The sequence below is a fragment of the Cynoglossus semilaevis genome, chromosome 13 (genome assembly GCF_000523025.1).
Source record: "Cynoglossus semilaevis isolate Cse_v1.0 chromosome 13, Cse_v1.0, whole genome shotgun sequence".
NCBI lineage: Eukaryota > Metazoa > Chordata > Actinopteri > Pleuronectiformes > Cynoglossidae > Cynoglossus > Cynoglossus semilaevis.
The window spans coordinates 18,453,464-18,477,733 of NC_024319.1; the positions used below are offsets into that span (position 1 = coordinate 18,453,464).

Genomic DNA, 24,270 nt, shown 5'->3' on the forward strand with positions numbered 1-24,270 from the left:
GGTCAGAGTGACCGGCCTCAGTCAATTAATGTGGGACAAAGAGGGACACGTGGGATTCATGTGGAAGTGGAAGTCGTGAGGTCACAAAGTGCATATACAATATATTATGTTGTGTTTCAGGTAAATCAGTGAAATTGATGCTTACATACACTAGGTAAAACTATGTAGCTCACTTAGTGGCACCTAGCTGTTACTGTTTACATCAGAGTTTAATCCTCTGTATGGTTTAATTTTCTGGTTTACCCCTGTCTTCCTTGTATAACTTTTTTGTGCCTTTCCTGTCTTTGCAATGTTTCCCTTTCTTCTGATTGTCTGCCCTGCACTGATGGGTTTCACCTGTGTCCATTATTCTTTCGGTTCCTCCGCTCAGTGTGAAATGATGTTCTCCTGATTCTACGAGCTCCTGAAACCCCGAGTCGTTTTATTGTGCCCTATCTTTTTTCACATTTTGTTCCCCTTGTTCAGCTTTTCTCGGCACCCTCTCTGTGCACCATGCCATGGTGTTCAGGCCATTAATTTTACTGTACAACTGCATTCAGACCTGGTTAGTGTGTTTGCGTTGTCTGTAGTTCTCCTGATAGATAAAAAATAAAAGGAAAATGAAAAAGCCACCGGAGGAACTGAGTGGGAAAAAACACAACATACTCAGCTGGAACATGGTACAACGGTTTGAAAAAAAAAGGAAAAAAAATACATCATGTCCCAAAAGTCCCGTTTCTGGTGAAATATAAGAATACTTTTGGTGATCACTAAAACTTTTCAGGGTTACAGGATGTCAGTTGGGTTCAGCTTTAACAAGGTCTTGGGAGAATGTTTTAAATAAAAAGAAAAGAAGGCGTCACACAAAACCACTGTGAAAGAGAAAGAAATTAAGAGATACGGCAAAATCTGACCACCTTAAAAAATGTCTCTCCTGTTTGTCATGCCCCAATTGTCATGTCTCCATTCCCCACTGGTGGAGCCCGCCCCACATTTTGAGAAACACTAGTTTATGTGATGTGTTTATATGCTGTTAGTATCAGAATCTGAAATCTGAAAAAAAAAAGGGTTTTACAGTGATATAATTAAATATTCTTTCGCTGTGGCTCAGTACCAATTGACTAGATATAGATATAATAATAAAATGCTAAAATATAAAAATAAAAAATTGCATCATGTGTATTAGAAAAATTGCCATATGAGACAAAAATTAACGATGGTTAAAATAATAGATCTGTCTCTCCGATGCAGAAAATCAGACTTACCGCTCTATTTTAACCAACATCAACATGTCTGTTAACATAAAGAAAATATCTTTAAATAAAATTGAGTGCTCGCTCGAATCTGTGCTCAGAAGATATGTACAGTCACCACAGATAATCCATGGCTTCCTGCTCTCACGCTGTTTTCTGGCAGGACGTTTTCTTTGAGCTCGACTCAGTGGGAAACAAACCATTTACAAAGAACAAAAGAAGGAATCAGAAAGGTGGAAAACACCGAGGAGCTAAAGTGATCTGCCTCACTGTTTAGAAAAGGACATCAATTACGTGATTATGTGAAACAAACTTCTTTTTTCTCATTAGTTTTTCTACATTGCAAATTGAGACCATAAATTACTGTTAACAGCAAACAGAAGGCCATTAAATGGACCACATTTATAACGTGTGCAGGCACAACTGGAAGTGGGGCATAGATCAACATTTTCAAAAGTTAGTGCTGAACACTTCGAGCGTCACATAAACAAACAAACGGCTGCTTTAGAATCAAAAACTATGAGAATCCAGGTGTTAAACGGCTGAGGCTCTTCTCAGGAGTGAACCATCTTTGTCAGTGACATGCAGTCAACATAAAAAACACATCCAAGGAATATTATCTATCTTTTTTTTAATGCTACAGCTCATTTGTTTTGCAGATGCTGTGAGTTAAGTGTAATTACTTTCGCGATCCTTCATCCTGACTTCAGGCATCAAGACAACAAATTGTTCAGAGGAGGTTAAAAAAAGACGACCTTTCGGTGGAACAATTATAATTAATGTGAGACAAAGGAAGTTATTATAAATTAACATGACAAGAGTTAACGTCTCTGAGAGTGATGACAAAACAGTGGAACATCTGAATCCCAACACATCGGCAGCTCAATCAGACAGAAGCAGCAGCAGAGAATTCATTCTGTACGCATTAGTACGCAGTTTAGTTTTTTTTTAACAAGAGCGACTTCATTAGACCAGGTGGATAATCATAGAATAAGATTAATCATTCACCCATCATATCCACCATTATCTGGATTACAGAACCCACGAGTGGTAATCTGAGGTAATCTAAAATTCTGTTGAAAAAACCACAAACATTTTAATATCACACTTACTGCTCATTTACAAAATTAAAAGTTTCAATTTGAATAAACAAGAATATGTTTTTTTTTCCAAATGATAGATGTGGAATTGGACCCCAAACTTCTCATAAAGAGTAAGACACCGTCTCCATTCACCAACCATGGCCACTCTGCAGAAATCAACTGTGTTATACACTTAACCAAAGTTACAGATAACACGTAATATCAAAACCACATGAACACACAGTGCCTAAAACACTTCACCAACTGTGGTCAACATAATGATATGTTCAGTACATGCACCTAACATTAAACATTAACTGGTTAACAAATTACAAATTTCCATTGTAAAATGTATATAATAAAAACACACCCTTAATCTGATGTTTTTAATTTGAAATCTGCTTAAATGTAAAAAAAAAAAAAAAAAAAAAAAAAATAGGACCAAGATTACTGATTGCTGCAATGCACAGAGACATAGTGGCCAAAGTCAACAGAAGTGTAGGGTCACACAGGGCTGGACTTGAAATTATTGGGAGACTCAGTCGGCCCATTAATGCATGTGTGGCTGCCTAACACATGGCCCAATTTAGCAACTTAGTGCCCATTGGAGGGGTATCGAGCTGGAGCTGCAAACGATCATCGCTGCGCTGTCACATCCCATCCACCCTCTTGTTCCATTCAGGCTTAATAGGCAGGGCTGTGTCCCACGAGAGCTCATCACAAGAAACTAACCATGTGGACACATCCGCGGGTCAGGTCTAATAACCTGCAATCTGCTGTCGACTGCACAGAACCAGGTGGAGCTTTTTAAAGCTGTGCCGTAGAGGGAGGGATTGAAGACAGCTGTCAAACAAGTACACTGTCACGACTCTCCTATAAAGAGCCTCGTTTACAAATAAGATCAAAATGTTGCGGTCGGAATTGCACAGAGTAAGAGAGATCAACACACCACCAAGGACAACACAGACTTTATTTCACGTTCAATCGCGCACAATCAATATAGTGTTTTGCTCAGGATGGAACTGGTTGCTACACTCATCTGTCATCTGGTGTCATTTGGTGTAGCACTGGGAGGAGCCATAAAATAAACCTGGCATTCTATAAAATCATATATGTGAATATGACTTTCACATAGCCCTAAAGAGTAAAAATATATGTGCACATCGTTATACTCTTTTAGTTCGAATAAAAAGTACCACGGTTGAAAAATATTTTAATATGACCAAATCTAAAGATACTGTTTAAAATATTTATTATTTATTTAACATGAGAAAATGTATGAGTGATCATTATAATAAACATAGTTTCAGAGAATTAAATGTTTTTATGAAATTATAAAAATTGAAATTATTCATGTAAAAAAAGAGAACTTTAAACTACCTTAATTACAATATATTCCAGTACTGCTTACTCTTTTATGATAAAAAAATTTAATGTTTTTTGAAGTACGTACAGTTACACCTAAAACAAATTTGTCTTAAAATGTTCCACAAATGTATAGAACTATAGTGTATCATCTACAATGTAAATATCATTCATATAATGATACATCACATTAAAAATAGGCAGCTTTTCTATCATATTGACATTTTCCAGGATGTGAATGGCGTATAGAAAAAATCGGTTCAAATGTAATTGTTTCCTTTAACTTCCATCTTTGGATGACAGATGAATTTTGTCTTTCTAGTCTGCTGTCATTGACTTTTATCTAATTCACACCTCTGTTTCATCCACAGAATGGGTGACTGCCTCTCTTTATGTTCATGCCAGACACTGGCTGCTAATAAAAATCTTCTGCTGCTTCAGAATGCAGCAGTTGGAATTCACAATCTGTGGCTTTTTTTCCTTGGCCCAGTCTTGTTTCAGCTCAGTTTGAATGCTCTTTAGGCCTTACTGAATAAAGTGATAAATTACCATGTGTATTTGTGATGATGTTTTTTTATTTTTATTTTTAAGAATGAATATCTCTAATTACTCATCTGGATACTCACAAAAAAAAAAAAAAAAAAAAGATCACTCGCGGCCCAGAGGGACAAGAAAAGCTAAAAGGATGCAAGGACAATTCTGGTCCTTTCTTCTGCCAAAGACATTTATCTATATTCGTTCGCATGTTGGCAGCAAAGCCAGATGTTATTCTGAAATGGTTCCCCTTCCATTTTCAAGATACTCTTACAGTATTATTAGGCTTTATGAAAGAAACTAAAGCCTAATAATACTCCCGGGCCCCTCTGAACCATCAAACAGTTGAACTGTTTTTGAGAACAGTCTTAATGACAAATCCCTAAAAACAATGTGAAACGTGAGCCCATTTAACCACAAAATACAGTTCCATTCAATATTTGTGTCCAACTCCAGTCACCTGAGGTTGAAAAAACATGTACATGATGTATGGCTTGACTCCGTCCACCTTGACACAGTGGTAATATCTAATACATTACAGCCCAAGACACAAAAGGTTATACATTCAGCAGCAGGTTCCACCCTCAGGCTTTTACACTGTGACGTGTGCTATTTCTTTCTGAAGAAAATATTGATTCTAAATTGACAAAATATTTTCTAACTAAAGTCTGCACAAAGGACGTGCTATAATTCAACACTGCTAACAAAAACGTCAAGCCGTTCATGGATCTTATATCCAGACCCTTGTGTCTTTTGTTTGTATGCCTAATTTAGTGTTAAATAATTGGATTAAGGTTGACCTAAAAACACTATAGATGCAGAATCAACGAGGTTTTATGTACTGAACAAATTTTTCACATACTTTTGTAAACACTTAGAAGTCATTTACATAACTTTCCCTATAATCTCCAGCAGATGGTTTTTTTTTTTTGGGTTTTTTTTTAACCATATCATCAATGCATCTTGTGCTTAAAAATATTTTAACGTCCAGCATGCAAGTGTGGAGACTTCACTTTCTGGTCGGATTTCCACCAAGCCAACAGCAGCAAGTAAGTCTACGACTGTCAGTGGACTTAGTAAACTTAGTAAACTGACTAAATGTTGAGGACATGTTCTTCACTTTAGAACACAATCTACATACCACCTACAATGGATGGAAATTAAGCACTGAAACTCACCAATTCCATGAAAGACAGTTTAAGTTGCATCATAATAATTCTGTCATTTGAATTATTCCTGAATAAAAATAGGTGTGAAACACCTACATCTAGCTAGTGTTACTTGTCTTTCATTTTTTTATACTCACGATTGATTTATCTTGATTAAGCACAAATAACAGCAATCATGATTAATCACATTTAATTTTGTCTAAACAACAGGTATGCTGTGATTAATCTGATTTAGAATTTTAATGGTTTTACAGCCCTACCCAAAACATTATATTTCTGGGAAGTGCCCATCTGAAGGACAGACAAAAATGATCCAGTTTTGATCATAATAAATCTAAAACAATCCAACATATATTAGAGATGCTGTTGTGACAGTAAATCAAACTGTATTTTCCTGAGTGAGACACAGCAGTGCGGGGGGCTGACGTGTCATCTGAAATGACACGCAGTCGGCAGCAGGATTTCTTCCTCTCTTCCTTGAGAGGTTTCTTCCCAGAGAAAGAGAGAAGAGATTAGTCTAAATGACAGCTCTATTACAGACTTAACCTGGGCCTTGATCATTTCCTGTCTCTCCTAGAGATCTGCTCTGGTAACGAATGCTAAATCTGACAGGCTCCTGCCCTACCTACCCCCTCATCTACCACCGACCATCGCTGCCACTTACACACTTCATAATGTTCCCTTGTGATTAAAGATTACTCCTTTTCCCCCTCATTCTTCAGTCGACACTTGAGGCTGGAGCATATTGTCTGACTGTCAGTCTGAGAGAAAAGGGGAAAAAATCACTTCAGCATAATAGTTTTTGCCAACTGCTAAGCTTCAGTGTCAGACATGATTATATCCAATCTATATATACTGTATATGCTGCTAGAAATGTACAGAACGAAGAGAAAGAAAGACATCAAATAATCAGCTGTGTTGATTTAAAAATGATAACACTGCAGAATAAAAAGTAAAAAAATAATAAAGCTACTGTATGTAACTTTACACTTTTGCTGTCTTAGAACTGTAACTGTAGCTGTAACTTTACACTTTTGCTGTCTTAGATTTTATAATTTACAATTGTTAATTACCGTAAGTTGCAAACCCAGCAAAAGGGTTTGTGACTTATACTCTGGTGCGACTTATTTATTAAAATATATAATTTCACATGTTTTTTTTTTTATTTTGACACTGATAGCTGCAAAAGGGCACTCTACACCACCAGTATCTGCTACTCCTGTAGGTGGCACTTTTTTCATCCTTTGGCTGGTGCGACTTATACTCCAGTGTGACTTATAGTCTGGAAAATACGGAATACTTATTAATGACTTCAAGAAGTGACAATTGTTTAAAATCTCAACACAATGATTTGGTCTTGGGAAATGTTTCATCACAGACTTAAACTGAAAAAACAAAAAGTATAGTATATTCAATGTCCTTCACACAAATCATCACCAACATTACATTTACTGTGACTCTCCACATGTGTCGACTCAGTGCCAGTTTAGCAGAGCAACCTCCAGGTTTTTTTTTGCTTCTGCCTTGTTACAGGACAATAATAACCAGCGACAGAGACGTCTGTTTAAACTGCTTGCATGATCTACACGTGCATAGGCAAAGTACATTAGGTATGAAAACACTCCACCAGGATGGTAACAAAAACACATGCAACTTGTTTGCGAGTTGTTTCTTCTTTGCATGTAATTGTCCCATGTCCATTTGTCTATGCAGTATATTGTTGATTGCTTGAATTATTCATTGGTTTTGTGAATAATAAATATGTATTGATGAATGGAACACCTGACAGTGATTACATCTTTGGCAGCAAAGACGGTGAACAATGCAACACAGAAATATGCGACTTATAAATATGCATGAAGTTGATGTCAAACATGGACAATAACAACAACAACAACAACAAAAAACAACATCTGTTAAAATAGTGTTACCGCGCATCACCGAACCAGGAGTAGGTTTGAAGAATTTAAATTTTAAACAATACTGAAAAGATTAAAATATTTTTTGGACAAAGTAGGAGAACAAAGGGCAAGGTTTGTAATTCCAACTTTTTACCAAATTAGACATTTTTTGAGCAAGATGATCCACGTTTTCACCTCATTATTTCAACTTCAACTCATTGAACTACAGATTAGATTTCATGTGTATTTCCTGTTGAAGATTCCACTCAGCTTCGTAAACCTACTATACTATAACTGATCTTTGGGCTGTTAAATTTGACATTTTTCACAATTCACAACCACTCATCTTTCCACAATCAAACTGCCAAACCCAAGTGGGGATGGAGTTTAGATATATTCTACTGATGCCAACGCCCCCCGCCCACTCCCTCCTTTCTTTCATTTCCCAACTTGGTAAGACTCTGCCCAGAGCAGACTTATGATTTCTCAGAAATATTCACACTGAGCTCCCTGGCTACAATTTATCTGTGGAAAAGTGTTTACTGCAGCTCTGGTTTATTGACATCGACTTTTCACTGACCTTATATCCACTAACAGAAAAATAGCCAGGTACTTCGTGGCCTTTGTGAGATTTTCTTTTTTAACTAAACAGAGAGATTAATGAGGTTCAAGCAATTAGTATTAAACTGTGGTGGAAATTGCATTCAATAAATACTGGACAAAATCAATAAGCTTTAACCACGTTTGACAGCCAATATGATGACTTAACTGTAATAAAGTTGCAAGAAACAAAAAAGGTTTAGTTATATATGAAGTTGAAATCTCCAAAAGTTTTCAGTTGATGACTGAGAGTTCTTTAAATGATGGCAGTATGTTGAACATCCCTTCTCAGGTCGAGCACACATTCATTGCCCTTTAAATGAAAATCTTTCCAAACTCAGACTTACCTACAAGCTGGTAGCCCTGTCTCCTTGGACCTCCGAATGGGTTGTGATTTCCAAAGGAGCCTCCGTCAATGGACCCATATGACATGGTTAGAGAAGGGTGAGCTGCAGGAAAAACCACAAACAAAATCAATTACAAAATAAATAAATACATTTACCACATCCTCAACCTACAGCGTTTTGAGATTGCATCGCCATCTCCCACAATGACAAATTGATGCTTGATCATCACACAGCCTTATACGCAGAAGACTGCTTTGTTTACATTCATAAGACATTGGATTATGCTAGTTTCACTTTCTTTTATTTGTGTTGTTTTAAGAACTTTTTGGCCTTTATTATGGCTAGCAGGTGTTAGTCAGTCTCTTCTGATGTTTGTCTCCTAGACTATGATGTTACCACTGTGTTAGTGTAGTAAAGTGACATAGATACTAATGTACAGCATGTCAGTTTTGACCTATGGTGAAAATCGACTTAAGTTGTGCCGTAGAAATGGAATTCTGACATAGGTTGAGAACCCCCTGTCCTTTACTGACTCTGAGTTTTGGAAGCTTAGAAAAACCACACGCTTGGAAAAAAAAAAAGAAGTTTAGGTTAAAAATAGCCAAAGCCTTCAATCCAGGATTTTCTCTCCCGAAGAATAGTGTACTGTACTTTAGGTCATTTCCTAGCACAAGGAAGGTATTATTTTTTGCATTCATTAAATTGAAATCATCTATTATCTGACAGAGAAATATCCTGTGTACTTAACCTTTAAAGCCTACTTTGTCCTATGACCATTTTATCACACACTAGAAGTCCATATGCATACATTTTGCAGGTAACAAATAAATTGTTTCCCAACATGGTTTATACCTGCTGAGGCTGGGAGAAAACCCAAAATTAGTATTCTGCTCCCTGAGTCTCTGCGCTGATGAACACTACAGCCCCTGAGGGCCATGACACGCTGCGCCTGAAGGTTTAGTCAATTTAAATGTTTCAGCGTAAGTCAGCCCCAGAAATTACTAATAAATTAGTTATAATGTCAGCGCCTTATTAAATAGTATAGACTTGTACTCCTGCGGGGGCAGCAGCTTGTGCACACACACATGTACACATACACACATGCCGCTGCACTGCATATCCCTGTACCACACGTTCTTATACATTTTTAAGCGCTGTGCAGTTCGCCTCGTGCACGCTCTCTCAGCCGTTATCTTGCTTATGCATGGTCCATGGCAAGCCAGACTTTTTAAGTTGCAGCCGTGATCCGCAGAACCACGTACGGGCTGCTGGGTTCAGCACACAGGAAATGAAGTGACCATAGATTTTAAAGCTAGCTTTGTTAACATGGAAAGAAAAAGAAGAACAGTGGAACAGTCTCTCTTTTCAGACTTTTCTGGAACTCCTCATCTAACACACAGGTCAACCCATCATGTCAACATGTGTTTAACCCGCGGCTACAGACTGACAAACAACACCAGAGTCAACAAACCTCTCTGGAGGCCTCCATCCTGTTAAAAGGAATACTAGTTAAGCGGCTAATGCTTGTTCCCGACCGTGAAAGACAAGCATTCAGACGAGCAGGAGAATGTGATTACACACAGAGCGACCCTGCCGCCCATTACTGATGTGGAAGCCAGTGAATCCGGCACATTGAATTGGCGTAATGGCTGCAAAGAGGGACGGACGAGCAGCCAGAGATTCAGCATTCACACATTATATAGACATAAATTCACTGGGCTAAAAGAACATTCAATCCAATTAATTTCCAGAGAGAGAAAGAGAGAGAGAGAGAGAGAGAGAGAGAGATTTATTACTTCTGGCAGAACATAAACAATCTTCACTCATGCTGTCTCATGTCCATTGACTGAGATACAAATGCTTTTCAAGTGCACACATAGACGGCTCAAACACCTATGGATGCACACTGGCGGTATATGCATTATACAAGCAACTCCCTGTGTGAATATTTTGAGAAAATACCCCCTAAACAATGTGCACAGCTAGGGAAGCCTTAGTTTGTTTACCAGTTTGGACCAAGACTATAAATAACAAGTGAAAAATGTTCAGTGTTGGCATCACATCCTAGATTTGACCAATCAGGGTGCAGTTCCATTGGCTTCCACACTCTGTGAAACTTGATGACTTGATAAATGGAATAAAATTAGCCATCTGGTTGAAGAGGAGAGGAGCAGGGATAGCCACACTGGTGTCTTAGTCTTTGAGGTTTTCCTCAACCAAATTAAAAAACTGCTTTAAATATAATCTTATATAATACTGAAGAAGAGTCTGGTATGGCAAGAAACAGCAACTAATAATGAGTAGACATTAGTATGGGTGGCACAGCTGAAGGTCCTGCAAACACGTTTCCAATTATCAATAGCATAATTGCATAGAATAGATTAGAGAAGAATCAGTGTACTTAGTACACAAAAAAACCAAAAACATTATACAGTTTCAAATATGGAATAAGAATATAAATATTGTCAACATCAAGGAAATAGATAACATTGTTTTTGTAAAAGGAATAAACATTAACTTATAACCATGTGTTTAATTAATTTAGTTTTTAATCAATAAAAAAAGCTTGTAAACAGAGTAGAAGTGACACAGGGTGGTTTGAACTGCAGGACAGAGGGACGCAATGCTGGCCTGGCAGGGTAGAAATGTGTGGATGCACAGCGACTCACCACCCCCACTGGTTTTCATTCAGTCCCCCACTCCTTTCACAGCTGTCATTATCAGCAACACAAGGCTTAGCCTAGTCAGTGAAGGCAACTGAGCAGAAATAAGCCCACACCCTGGACACAAACGTTGCATTTATCTCAAACAACCAGGGCCAACCTAAGGCGGGATTTTGTGTGAGTGTGTTTGTATGGCAGCTTGTGGCAGCGTTTGAATATTATGAGAAATATTTTTGTTACATTTTTAAAAGCTGGTGCTGCGTTATCAACATAGCAGTCACTAATAGTAACATGCAACTCTTTTGTATTTAATTTACCTTTCATATTTGGTTGGACTTGGTTGCAAAAACTAAACTAAACATCACAGGGTTACAGTAAGTTCAGGGACATTCAGCAGCAGCTTCTACACTTTAAGGCCTTTAAGTACAGAGTTCTTCTATTAGAACATTGTTTTCACAAAAGTATTAACAAGTCTTCATTGTGGACAAATATACCATCCAATTATTAGGATATTTAAAGTAAGTTGGTGCAAAGACCTAACTAGCTTCTGCCTGATGCTATTTTAATGCTAACATTTAATACCTAAAACTTTGCTCAGATGACATGTTTTTTTTTCCAAAACTGACGGTTACTTGGTTGACTTTTGGTACCTGCAAGCATGTTTCTCTGCTTAATTGTGTGCTGTTTACTGATGCAATGATGAAGGGTTCAAGTTATAATAAGAAGAAATACAAAACTTTAAAAACTTCAATGTATATGTGTGTATATTATTAACCAGAGACTGGTCTGGGGGCAAGGTTGAACATCATGTGCAAAACTAGCATTCCACACTCTGCTCGCACTGGCTGAGACTAGCAAGAGGGCACAACTAGGTGCACTTTTTTCACTCCCTAATTAAAAGGGAAATATTGCAGAAGAGCTAATGAAAATGTAGCATTTTCAAAATGAATAGGAGGAAAAACCTTTTTTTAATGACAGTTAAAGGAAAGTGTGCATGTCCCGTAGGTGTTCCGACAGTGGCAGAGGACTACGATATAGAGACATTCTTCATTATGGGTCACCAAACCTTCTCTGTTAATTACAAAACTTGTAGCACATCAGGAGTTGAAAAAGCCTGTGAGTTAAAGTCAGCTTTAGGCTAAACACGGTCTTTTTTTTTTTTAAACCAGAGAAAAAGTCAGAAAGAGCAACTGAAGCTTCATTTAGGGCTGAACAAGAACAATATTCCTGATTTCTGGGACATGGGTTGAGGTGTAATAGGTAATTATTTCCCCAGAAAAGTTAGGGGAATTATAATATGTATAAAAACACAAACACAAATACGTGGTTTCAAACAATATGCCAAAATGAGCTCTTTTATACAAAACTTCCATTAAAGAAGTTTACAGAAATACCAAGTGTCAGATATCTCAGATATGTTAAAACAGGTTGAGATTATAGGAAATAATTAATGGTGCATGTATGAATATTTGTCATTAGAATTAACAGTTGTCAAGACACTCACTGTTCACATTCATGAATATCCATTATTATTAATTATACCATTTCAATGAATGAAGAATTGTGTTTCAAACGAGTAGCTCTTCGTACAGTATAACTCCATTCATGTGAAGTAGCTCTCAGTGTCAAAAGGTGTGGTCATCACTGTGTTAAAGGTTTGTGACGTTTTGTGAACAAATGCGATAAACAACTTCATTCAAAGGATACGACATGTCACGAGAACCTGAGTGTGTGGGCTTCTGTGGAAACCAACTGGAGACAGAGTTTACACATGCACCATATGTGCTGCCCATAGCCTCAAAGCATCTGAGGGGGTGTTTGTCATGGCACGGGTTCAGTGACAGTGAAGAGCTGGCATCGCTGAAAGATGTTCTCCTGACACGTCTGACTACAGGATGTGATACGAGTCCACGTTCTTAACAATCATTAGCAACTCAGGCCGTTCCTCACCCAATGTCATTGGAATATGTTTATACAGTATGTGTGTGTGTGTNCTTGTTTCATGCAGCATCTTTATCCTTTTGTAAACCCTAATTCAAAATAGCTTAAAACTAATCCTTTAAGCCGGCCTTCAACCTGATTATCTACGGCTAACGCATCGAGAATTTACAACTTTATTTCTTAGATTTTACAAAATAACTACAACCTTAAACATTTACTCTAAAACTCAACATTGACACCACTCTTATAATTGAGACCATATTGTTTTTTCGAGGGAAAAAATACAACCAAGTACACCAAAGACATTACTAGTAGTAAACATGGACATAAGTAAAGAATACTACATAAAAAAAGTATGTAATAACTATAATACCAGTTGGAAATGTATACATTTGTGCAAAGATAATGCTATTCAAGAATGAAAAAGATTGAACTAATGTATTGAATCACTTTAGCTAAATAACAGCTAGAAAATTCTTATGAAAAACTTTCAATAAAATAAACAATATAAAACGAATTGCAATGAAAAGATAATTTAAAAAGAAATCTTGAGGGCCACAAAAACAACCCACAGTGCCACAACTGGCCTACAGGCCAGACTTTGGAAACGGACGGTGAATACAGTACAAAATAGCCAATGTAATTTAAATGATGAGAGAATTCGAAGTAGGACACTTAGCACCCCAGTCCTAAATCTTTCTGTTTGTTCAATTTATCTCTAAATCTCTAAATGAAGAATCACAGCCTCAGTGTGATTAATGCAGTAAAGCTTTGGTTCTTCTACTCATTAGTATTAAATGTAACAACTATATTTTTCTATAAATCACCTCAGAGTTTGCTTCTTACACTTTTTCCACATCAATGCGTATTTTTAAAAAAAACTCAACTTATGAAAAATGTAAAGTTTAGTCTGATTACTGAAACAAATCAATTCATTTATATACATACAACTGAGAATCTATTGAAAAGTATTCCACCTAAAACCCAGTTTCTGGTATCTATGTTTTTCCAATATTGTATTTCATCAACTTGCAGGTGCATGAGCCTCCTGATAATTTCCCAAACAGGAAATGTTATTTTGGTGGGTTATTTTTTTTTTCTTCTTGTTTTACATAAGGCTTCCTGTAGAGGAGCAAGCAATTATTTTCTAATTACAGAGACAAGAAAAAATGTCACAACAGATGACTGCATGTAAGTCATGGAAAAAAAACAAAACTCTTAAAATATACTAATTATTATAAGTCTGAGCATTTTGATATGTTACATAAAATTTTTTGAAAAGGATCCACCTCTTAATTATAGCAAAACTCTGGAAAGTTTCTTAACCTTTTACTCAGTAGTAAATGTTGAGTCTACAATTAAAGCAGAGAAACATTTCTTGAGCAGAACATTTTTGCCAGTTCCAATGTCCAACCTGAACAGTGAAGAGTCACAGCAATACCTTACTGAAGCCTGAAGAAGAAAATATACTTTTTGAATTTTTTAATTTAATTTTATTATTTATTTATCGTTCTATACAAAGTCTCCTTACCTAATAATTGGTGGCATTGTCCTTTATCTAAAAACCCCTATAATTGCTGGCATTGTCCTTTATCTAAAAACCCCTTAACTGGAATCCTTAAAACTTAAAAGAGTAAAAATTGAATTTTAGTCCTCGTCAATGTTTTCTAATTGTCCAACACATGAACTCCAAACTGATAAGCCAAGCAACAATAAACACACTACAACCTAGGGCTACTGTAGAAATACTCCCGTCTTCTCAGATGGCAGGAGTGTCCTGCAGGTTCCTTACTGCAGTCTGTGACTTTCTTTTTTTTGTTTTTGCTTTTTTTTTTTTTGCTTTTCAACAATCATGAAAGTTAAAAAATTGTAAATTTTTAGTACAAGGTGCAACATTTGTCATTGTCACACTTGGCACAGGCAGCCAACCAATGTAAGCAAGAGGCAGACTTTATAGTCCAAAAACGATGCCTTTCACGACTCTCTCTCCTCTACTTCCTGAGAACTAAAGCCACGACAGGAGCATAAAATCTTCTCTCCTTTTTTTTCCTCCACTTTCCTTTACATTTACCACCCACATGCCCACGACTACCATTTCCATCATCCCCTTTCCTGCTTCTGAATCATTTTTGTGTGTGCTTATATGTGGATTTATTGAATTTTTTTCTTTTGTACCAAAGGACCAGGGACACATCATGCACCCACCAACCTACAATATGTTCCAAGAATCAATCGATACCATCAAAAACACCCTGCTTCCTCCACTTTATTATATACCAACGAGGATTATGTTCAACTTGGCAAGACGACGTGGCCCCACTCTGGAAACATAATAATTGTGGTCCTGCAATTTCATAGGTTACACTGGGTTATTTTTGGAAATGTCTGGAAAAGAAAATGTTTCTTCTTTTATTTTTTATTTTCTTTAAGTGATTGGACAGTGTTGGGATGCTAGTTCAAATCCTGGTACATCAGTTTTCATATGTGGATAAATATGTATATTGACAATATATTTTTTTATTGATACAAAGAATTAAAGATGCAACCACAATTTTTTTTAGCCCATTTTGATTTCCAGTGTATCAGTAAGTTTAACCTGCCTGTGGTATAGAGTACTCCAGGCAGTTAATTATATTCCTGAATATCTATAGAAAATGGCTGGTCATCCAGTGTTGGATTTTGTTCCAGATGTTTGTCTCCAATGGTTAATACCACTGTTGCATATATTACAAGCATCTAGCTTGGTTCACTACTGTAACAAGTACTTCCAGGCTACTGTCATGCTTGCTTCAGCTTGTCAGAGTGTGAGCTTCCTCAACTGGTCGGTCCATTGGTGCATTTCTCATATATATATATATATATTTTTTTTTTTTTTTTTCCTTTGTTGCTTTCAGATTACATTTAGTTTGTCTTTTCTCCAAAAATGTGACTTTACAGTGTTGGGAGCACTTTTCTGCCAGCTTTTCACTCTCATACATTAAAGTGATGTTCTGTGACTAAGGCTGCACCTCTCTGTTGACTAAATCCACACAAAAGACTCAAGTACAAGCTGACAAAGTGATTGCTGGTTACTCTGGGGCAAAAAAGCACTATGATGCTGTGTGCATCACAAGGATAAGGCAAAAAAACAACAAACAGAAGGCATCCTGTCTATAACTCACACAACACATTAACAGGACTTAAATAAGAAGGCTGAAAGATTTATATTGTTTTGTTTTGTTAAACATTAGATTTATTGCCCGGCGCTATCTAAATGAACCAAAAGTAATGGCTTCCTGAAAGGTATATCACTTTGAACGTGTAGACAACCACTTGAGTGCTTTCATTAAAAGGGAGTTGAAGAATCACCTCATCCTTGATATACTGCAGCATTTACATGGCAGTGGACACTGACCGGGGAATAATGTTTGAATGAAAACTACAAATTAGACTTACATACAAAAAACCTGTAGTGCATACAAAAACACCTTAGCAGACGCAGAGGGAAGTGGTGCTCACTCAGCACACCACAGTCAGCTGGGATTCAAAACTAAGACATCAGGTATCCTGGTCTTCTGTTGATAACCTATGTAGTCTTTCTGCCCATGTGGCCCACAGGTGCAAAACTGAAAATTTTGTTTCAGACCTCTAGGCGCTGGTGGTCCAAGTTTTGACTGCAGCCCTGTGGGTAAAAATGACCGTTTTCTAGCACTCCTGTTGCTTCCTTCAGTCTTCATTGCCATATCCTCATATCATAATGTAAAGTTCAACTGCAATCCTTCATGAGAGCCAAAAAATGATTGGACACGTTCTACTGTTTAAATATGGGTACAGATATACAGGCACACGGCAGAGCAATAAGAAATGATCAAGAGCGGGAAATGTAAACTCAAAGCTCATGTTTTTGGAACTTCAACAATCAGAGGTAACAAACCCTGCAGAGAAAGAAGATAAATGAAATTGCTGTCCTTCTTTTCTCTTCTTTTCTCCTTTTTTCCCTGTCATTCCTTCTTCTTATTGTCACCACATAAGCTGACAAAGCCAAACTCAAGAAAAGCTCATAGATGTTTACTAAAGCCTCCTCCTCCGTCATCTCCTGGACTTATTCTGGACCAATTTATCAGCACTGCCTCCTTTGGAAAACAACCTTCAGCTCAAGGAGAAGACAGCAAGAGAGAGAGAGCTAGAGAAAGAGTGAGAGTGAGAGAGAGAAAGTCTTAGGGACTGAGTCTGGGCAGTGAAATTGCCTTGTCACACAGAAAGGCATCATTATTGAGATAAAGCACCCCATTCTATTCCATAACTTCACTCTGCCTCAGCTTACGTTATAGTGGCACCTGCCATCCAAGCTGTGATAGTCACATGGTTTCTCTTGACCAGTCAACCCAAAGGACTGAGTCCTGCCTCTAAAATAATAAAGGAAATAATGATCACAACTAGTGTTGTTTGATAAAAAACCATTTTTTACAAAGCAATCCATTAGCCGTTAAAATTATTTTTTACAAAGCAATCCATTAGCCGTGTCCACTGGGACACACTTGTAAATGTGCTCAAACAGGAGAGTCTTTGTGTGGTAAGCAAGTACTCATAATTCTGTTGGACAGGAGTAAAAATGTGGCTGCACATGTGCAATAATGGTTGGTTATTATAGCTTCAATAAATATGCTCTCACGTGTATTCCGATATAATATCATACTGCATTTAGAGGTTTGCTCTCCTTATGGATCACATGACCTGTCTTTTATTTTCTCTATTTTAAAATTTACTCTCACTTTTAAATGCACTTTGTCGAAGGGCTGCCTAATGAGAATGCACATTCAGTTTGTTTTGACAGGTACACATTCAACTAACAAAAACAGCTAGGAGACCTTAGTGTAGGTCACACTAAGTCATGCTGTCGGATATTACATCCTTAATGATAGGCATTGACATAAAAATACAAAAAAAAAAAAACTAATTTGTTGTAGAAAAACACATTGTACAACATTGATTGAACATCAAAAACAAACAAAATCAGCTCTTTATTTAAAATGTTTTTTTCTTCCTCTCCGGGCTCTTGTGTGATTTGGCTGGGATAAAGTAAACAAATAAAGGGCAGATTTTTGAAGTAGCAAGTAAAAGGTTGTTTAATCTGTTGTTCTCTGTGACAGGCCGGGCCTTAAACACGAACCGCAGTCTGGCTGAATACACAACGGAGTGTGAGGTTAAACACACTCCACTGCTGTTATTAGCTCACTCCTGTTGGTGCAAGGATTTGTTCCTGAGCCAAACTGATTGCATTGGGATTGAGGTAGGAGTTTGTAGTATAAATGACAATTAAGGTCTATAAACATCTTCTTACATGATGTTATGATCTGTTCATATAATTTAACAGCAGCTTGGAGTCTTCTGTCTTATTATTAACTACACACAGCCATATGGGTGCACACCATGGTTGGTGAAGCACTGAGATCAAACATCAAATATGAAGGGACTTGTCAAACCACTTACAATGTTTAAAAGAATGATTGATATATATATGTATATATATATATAAATCAAATAGATGATTCATACAGTTCAGAGTTGCAGTTGGTAGGTCTGTTCATTTGTGCTTTAAATCATATTTCCCTCTAAAAAGGATTGCTATTTACAAAACACACATCATGCCCAATGACAGAAGACTCACAACTGTGACGACAGTTCCTTCAGGATATTGTTAACCCCCAGTGTAAATTGGGTTAGACATAGGCCACTTGTCTGAGTAGGCACGTCCATTTGTTATTTATTGTCTATGTCTTACATTTCACTCCATCGCTGTCTCCTCTGTTACTAGTGAGCCTCTTTAATTGGGTTTGGAAACCATGGCGATGACCTCTTTGTCTGGAAGCTTGATAAACAGAAAGAGACAGCTCTAGCGGAGACGAGGACTCTGGGTGAGGTGGTTTTTCACTGATTGAGATGTTTCTGTCTGTAAGAACAAATCTAAGTGGAAATGACCTCAATGGTCACTTTCTGCCAAAAAGCCTCTTTCGCACTCAGGTGCAGAAGCACGTCAATAACACCAGAACACAAGTTCAGAGAAGGCAGACAGAGAACATCAATACAGCAGTTTGACTGCAACTGGTGAAAGTTTTGCTTTCTTTAACCTCAGACGCCAGCAATTTTTTCTCTTGTACTTGAAGAGTGATGATTTCTTCAGCAGTAAATCAATGTAAGTCACTTGATGTTAAAAGAAGCAGTTTATTTCTAAAGCCTTTCAAATCTCTAGTGCAGTTTGTTCAACTACTGTTTAAAACAACAAATGTGACAATACAAACCACAGGCATTCACCTTAAAGGAAATAAATAGATGAAAATCATTGAAATGACTCTAATTAGAAAATGTGTGATGATGAAAATGAAAGCATTTGATTTGTTTGACGTGACAGTCAAGACACTGGAAAGTTAAAAAAATTAGATTGTTTCAAAGATTGAACAAAAATAATTTAAAGATGACAAGATTAGGAGCAAATTATTTCACCTGAAATAAACCATGTTTGAAAATGAAATGACTTAAATTCTAGTTATTAAAGAAAATTTGTGAATCGTACATTTATTTTAAACTGAATGTGTCTCTTTGGAGCCAAAGAGGTGAAATGCTGACAGAGATGAAAAAAGGTAAAATGATGAAAGTTTCAGGTATTCTAACCTTTCATGTCTAAGTTTCTTTTTGTTGCAGTTAAACTCGGTTGCTACAAGGTTGCAATTTGATGTTAATTTTCCAAATATGTTTTGCATTGACTACAAACCTCTGAAACTGTTGATGATTTGTAACAGCTTTCCATCTACCTCCACCCAAAACTAAAAGAACATTTTTGGAGTAACTCAATTCCAACAGTTAGAGGAGGCAGGTCAATGAATTTTCCACTGAGAAATCCACAAAAGACCTTAATGGAAAAAAAATTAATAATTTCCTTTTTTTATTTTCACATTTCACATTTTTTCTAATTCTTTGACATGCCATCAGCCTTTAAAAACCCCTTTTTTAACATTTCGTAAAATAGTAATCAAGTCCAAATTTGTTTTTCATATAGAGCCATAAGAATCATCATCATTAATCATAGTAATAACTCTTTAACCACAATGAGTGGCTTTGCTACAGCTGAAATAAAATTCAAGAATGTAATCAGTCTGTCTGATCTCTAAACAAAAAATATTTAACTTGGCTTAATCTATATTTATAAACCTGCCACAGTTTATGACTGCTGACATTTTTTATCCTCTACTTTTTAAATGGTTTGTTTGAAATCTTAAATAGGAAAGAAAGAGGGATTTTGCAAATCATAAGTCTTTAGACCAGAGTACAATTATAATATCACTAGTCCAAAAGTACACGTGGGAGTTTGTATTAAGATAATTATAGTACAATTATGCTTAAAACTGAGGAAAATGTTGAAAGATCTAAAAGTTGAAGATTTGTTAAACCACATTGTAACAAAAGAAATACGTTTTATACGAGTGACTGGACAGACAAACACACACACAGTGACACACAAACACAGCTGATTATTGGTAATAGAAACAACAGGACCTTACACATCCCACAGCGACAGACAGGTCTGCTCTGGTGAGAACTGACCTTGAGTCAGACGTCACAAAGCCGCTTTCATTTGTTTGAAAGGACCGAAAGGTTGTCCTTTCTGCACTTATTTGATTGGATCGTTGGTGACAGGATCAGAGTTTCTTTTTTATTTGCCGTCGTTGCGGTGCATACAAATGCTGAACACAGGGTAAGGGACGGTTCCTTAGAGGAAAGTGTTCATTGCAGCACAAAGTAATCTGTGTTTAAGAAGTATTCTGTTCTTATTTTTATGGCCTTTACCCTATTTCTCCCTCTCCTGCCTTTATCCATGGCCGTGGCCTTTCTCTAAAGGACAGTGTAGCATGAAGGAGGCTTCGCCAGGCCTCTTTTTTCTGACCTTTAAGGATAGTAGCTATTATGTTACCTCACTGTTGTATAACGAGCTCCCACATACCTACAGTAGGGGAGTGGTAGAAGTTAGACAGTTCTCTCGGCTAAATACATTTCTCTGAATCTGCAGAGAACTCAATTTGAAAACTTCCTAAAACTTGGTCATGGACACTCAACGACAATAGTGCAATGCAAGTAACCTGAATTAGATATTAGCTTTTTAGATTAGGTATTAAAGGAGTAATCAACCATTGCCTCTGTGTCTAATGAGATTATACGCAAAGCAACAGTTTGTGCTACTTTGTCATTAAAGTGTTAAAACTTGTTAACATTAAAAATGTTGAAAATTCTGCTCAAACCAACATAGAAAAACATAAACACAAGGATTCCTATACTGTCAATATAGCACAAGTAACATACAGTACAATGAATAAAACTGATAAAACAGAACCTGCAGGTGATGTGGCCTCAGCAGCCAAATCACTGTAGAGGCACCAAGGGTGTTTAAGACAGCAGTTTAAAAAAATAAAAATAAAAAAATAAATAACATACAGTCTTCTTGTCTCAACCATACAGTAGTCGTCTTTCTAAACATGACAATCACACTCGTACTAATTCCCCTTGTATCCAGTTTATAAGTGGCAGGGTGATATTCCCATTATTGATTATGTTACATTATACAGTTAGAAAAAACATTGGAATTAAAACAAAGTGAGTGCTCAGTCCCAGTCAAAAAACATTAACTTATGTTGTTCAACTGCAGTGATAACTATAATAATACTTCAACTCAATCTCACTAAAGTCCCAGACTTCACATTGTAATTCAAATGTATAGAGTTGCAGCTCAACTTGAATAAATTGACTGTAACCATCTCCATTTTATCAGTGTAATATATGTGTCTTTTCCTCGAGTTTGTAACCAACACTTTAGAATGGCCCACTCTGTCCAGGAGCACAATGACGAAAATGCAGACGGGTTGAATATATAACATTGGCAGTGCAATACAAATCAAGGCCTTCAGAGCCTGTGGACAGGCCTGCAGAGACAGACTCTGGTAATGGCCCTCCTGTTGAAAGGAAATGGTGTTGCCCAAAGACTTGGCGCACCATAAGGAAGAGTCATGATCTCTGGCTGATGAGCAAGCCATGCTGTAGTTTGCTTCCACTCTGCTGAGCTCATTCTACAGAGCAACAAATGCACCACATGGACGTGTCACTCCAGTCAAGGAGGTTTCCTGGGGTTCTACTGGGAACATCTGAGGCGCAGTGTCTGGGAAGTGTGGAAAAAACTCCCAGGGGATGCAGGCACTGTCCCAGGCCTTGGCATTTTGGAAATGTCATTCTTCATGTGTGGTATCTGTGGGGCATCCTGGCTCTGGCTGCAGGACCGGAGCAGATGGCCAACTGGACATCCATGATGCGGCCGTCTGGTGCCCTCCTCAAGCCACATATGCTTCACCCCGCGGCTATGACTTCCTGCAGATGACTTTCTCACAGAATCCTCCCAGCAATCGCCATGGCTACACTGCACTAACTGTGGCGTATGTATACACACGCTTCGAACCGACTCAACAAAATGTATTTCCTTGACAAGTAACACATCTACGTATATAGTAAGGGATTCTTGGCCGCTGTAGTCCAATGTAGTATTATTAGTTGTAACTTTAGCCTTAGACTGTGTTTAACATACAGACAACTACAACCAGAAGTACTTTCCAGGAGACGTGGGAACCTCTGGGTACAGCATGATTTTCATTTGATATATATTTGTACATATATTACACATACAAGAGCCACGCCCTTCAATGTCCTCGTGTCCACGGCCAATTCTTTTCCAGGGAACATGTTGCATAACACATTGTATGCATGCATTAAACTAATCACTTTCTAGATATACTGTATATTTGAGCACATTACTGCAAATAAATTGTAATGTCTGGCCAACATTTACACAAAAATGAGTAATTACCTACGCTTATGAGAGATTTGCAAATGTGTTGATCAGGAGCTGCAACATCTCAGGCTTTATTTCTGGGAGGATTTGTTTTTAAACTGCTCAGTTAAAGTGCTCAGTTGCACAAATATCCAGAGAGAAAGCATTAGAAACAATTACTAAATCCCTAAATCAACTCGGAGGAGAGACGTTCCAGAGCTACTGTCAGGCATATTTTTATCAGCCTAATACACGTGGTAAATGTTGGACCGCGGAAAACTAACCACTAGCTTATCTTTCTTTTTTAATATACAGATTCCATGTCGTGATGCCAAAATTGTCAAACTACACAATTAGATGACTCTCAGTCAGGCCTCAATGAACAAAGGCTGGAGAGGATTTCACTCTCTGGTTGTGACGAGATAATCTGAGGTATTTCCAAAAACACTGCTGAGCAGTCATGTGGTCATGCCTTGGTTGAATGGTAACCTCAGGAACACAGTAATGTGTATACACCAGTAAAATGTGTCCTTGGAGTAAGGTTAAAAATGGTTAAAAATGTATAATAAATAAAGTCTAAAATATGTCACAAATACATATCTTGGCTTTTATTATGGCAAAATCTAAACAAACAGCCTTATAATGGAGTAAACAGGATACATATTTTGGTTATATTGTTTATAATTTCATGGTAACATCTCATAATTATCTTATCTCAGATATAATCAGACTTCTGTGTCTCTTTTTGTCATTTGCCGGTTTCACAGAAGGTCATGGGTTCACTGTACAGCACTATATCGATTTTGCTATCATTTAAGAGGATGTGTGTTAAAGTTTTTGAAATGGGTTTGAACATATATTTAAAAAAATGAGGTAACAAAAAGAAATTGCTAAATTGCTTCTGTCATGATCATTGCTCAGTTGTCAATTAGGTCCTAATGTTTTGTCATCTCTGAAGATGTGGTGCCTTTGTTAAAAAATCTTCCAAACAATCCAGTAAATATTAATCACAAAAGGACATTTTTACATCACATTTTATTTTGGTGAATAAAAACGCCCTCATATTCTGTTCAGACCCATAATTACAAAGACACAACACAAGAGAGCAGCTCATTATCTGCATTCTGTTGTTCCTTCACTCCATTTTCCTCTTGGGAGAGTAAACCCTGGCATCTCTTTGCCCTTGCCAATAGTTTGAGGAACAAACAAAGTTGTGAGGCAGAACCGGGAACTAATTTCATTAGCGGCTGCCATTTGTGACTGATTACAGGCTGCTCTCAGCGGCTGCCAAGAAGGTCCAAAGTTCTGGGAGGTTAATAACCAGTAGCAATCAATTACCTAACCATTCTGATATGATCAATGGGGATTTCCAATCCAGCAGACAAGCAGGATGGAGCAGCAAACAGGATAAAAACACCGGACTCAAACCTGCTGAATCTATACTAGCTGCAAAGTGCCGTAGATCAGCAAAGTTTAAAACACAAAATTGTACAACCAACATCAGAATCTTCACAGCCACCAGTCAAAGGAAGCCCATGACGGTCCAACCGTTGGAATCAAACTGCTGATTTCAGCAGAGATGGTTCTTTTTA

At 37.3% G+C, this 24,270-nt stretch overlaps 1 protein-coding gene across 2 annotated transcripts in view; it reads right to left on the reverse strand.

Moving 5' to 3' along the window:
• The window catches only part of tsnare1 (T-SNARE Domain Containing 1), a 75,960-nt gene that overhangs the window by 46,686 nt on the left and 5,004 nt on the right, over positions 1-24,270 (reverse strand). For both annotated transcript variants that reach the window (XM_008324068.3, XM_025061797.1), the window contains exon 2: positions 8,231-8,332. In XM_008324068.3, the coding sequence (XP_008322290.1) occupies positions 8,231-8,315 (85 nt within the window). In that variant the 5' untranslated portion in view covers positions 8,316-8,332. The remainder of the gene's footprint in view (positions 1-8,230; positions 8,333-24,270) is intronic.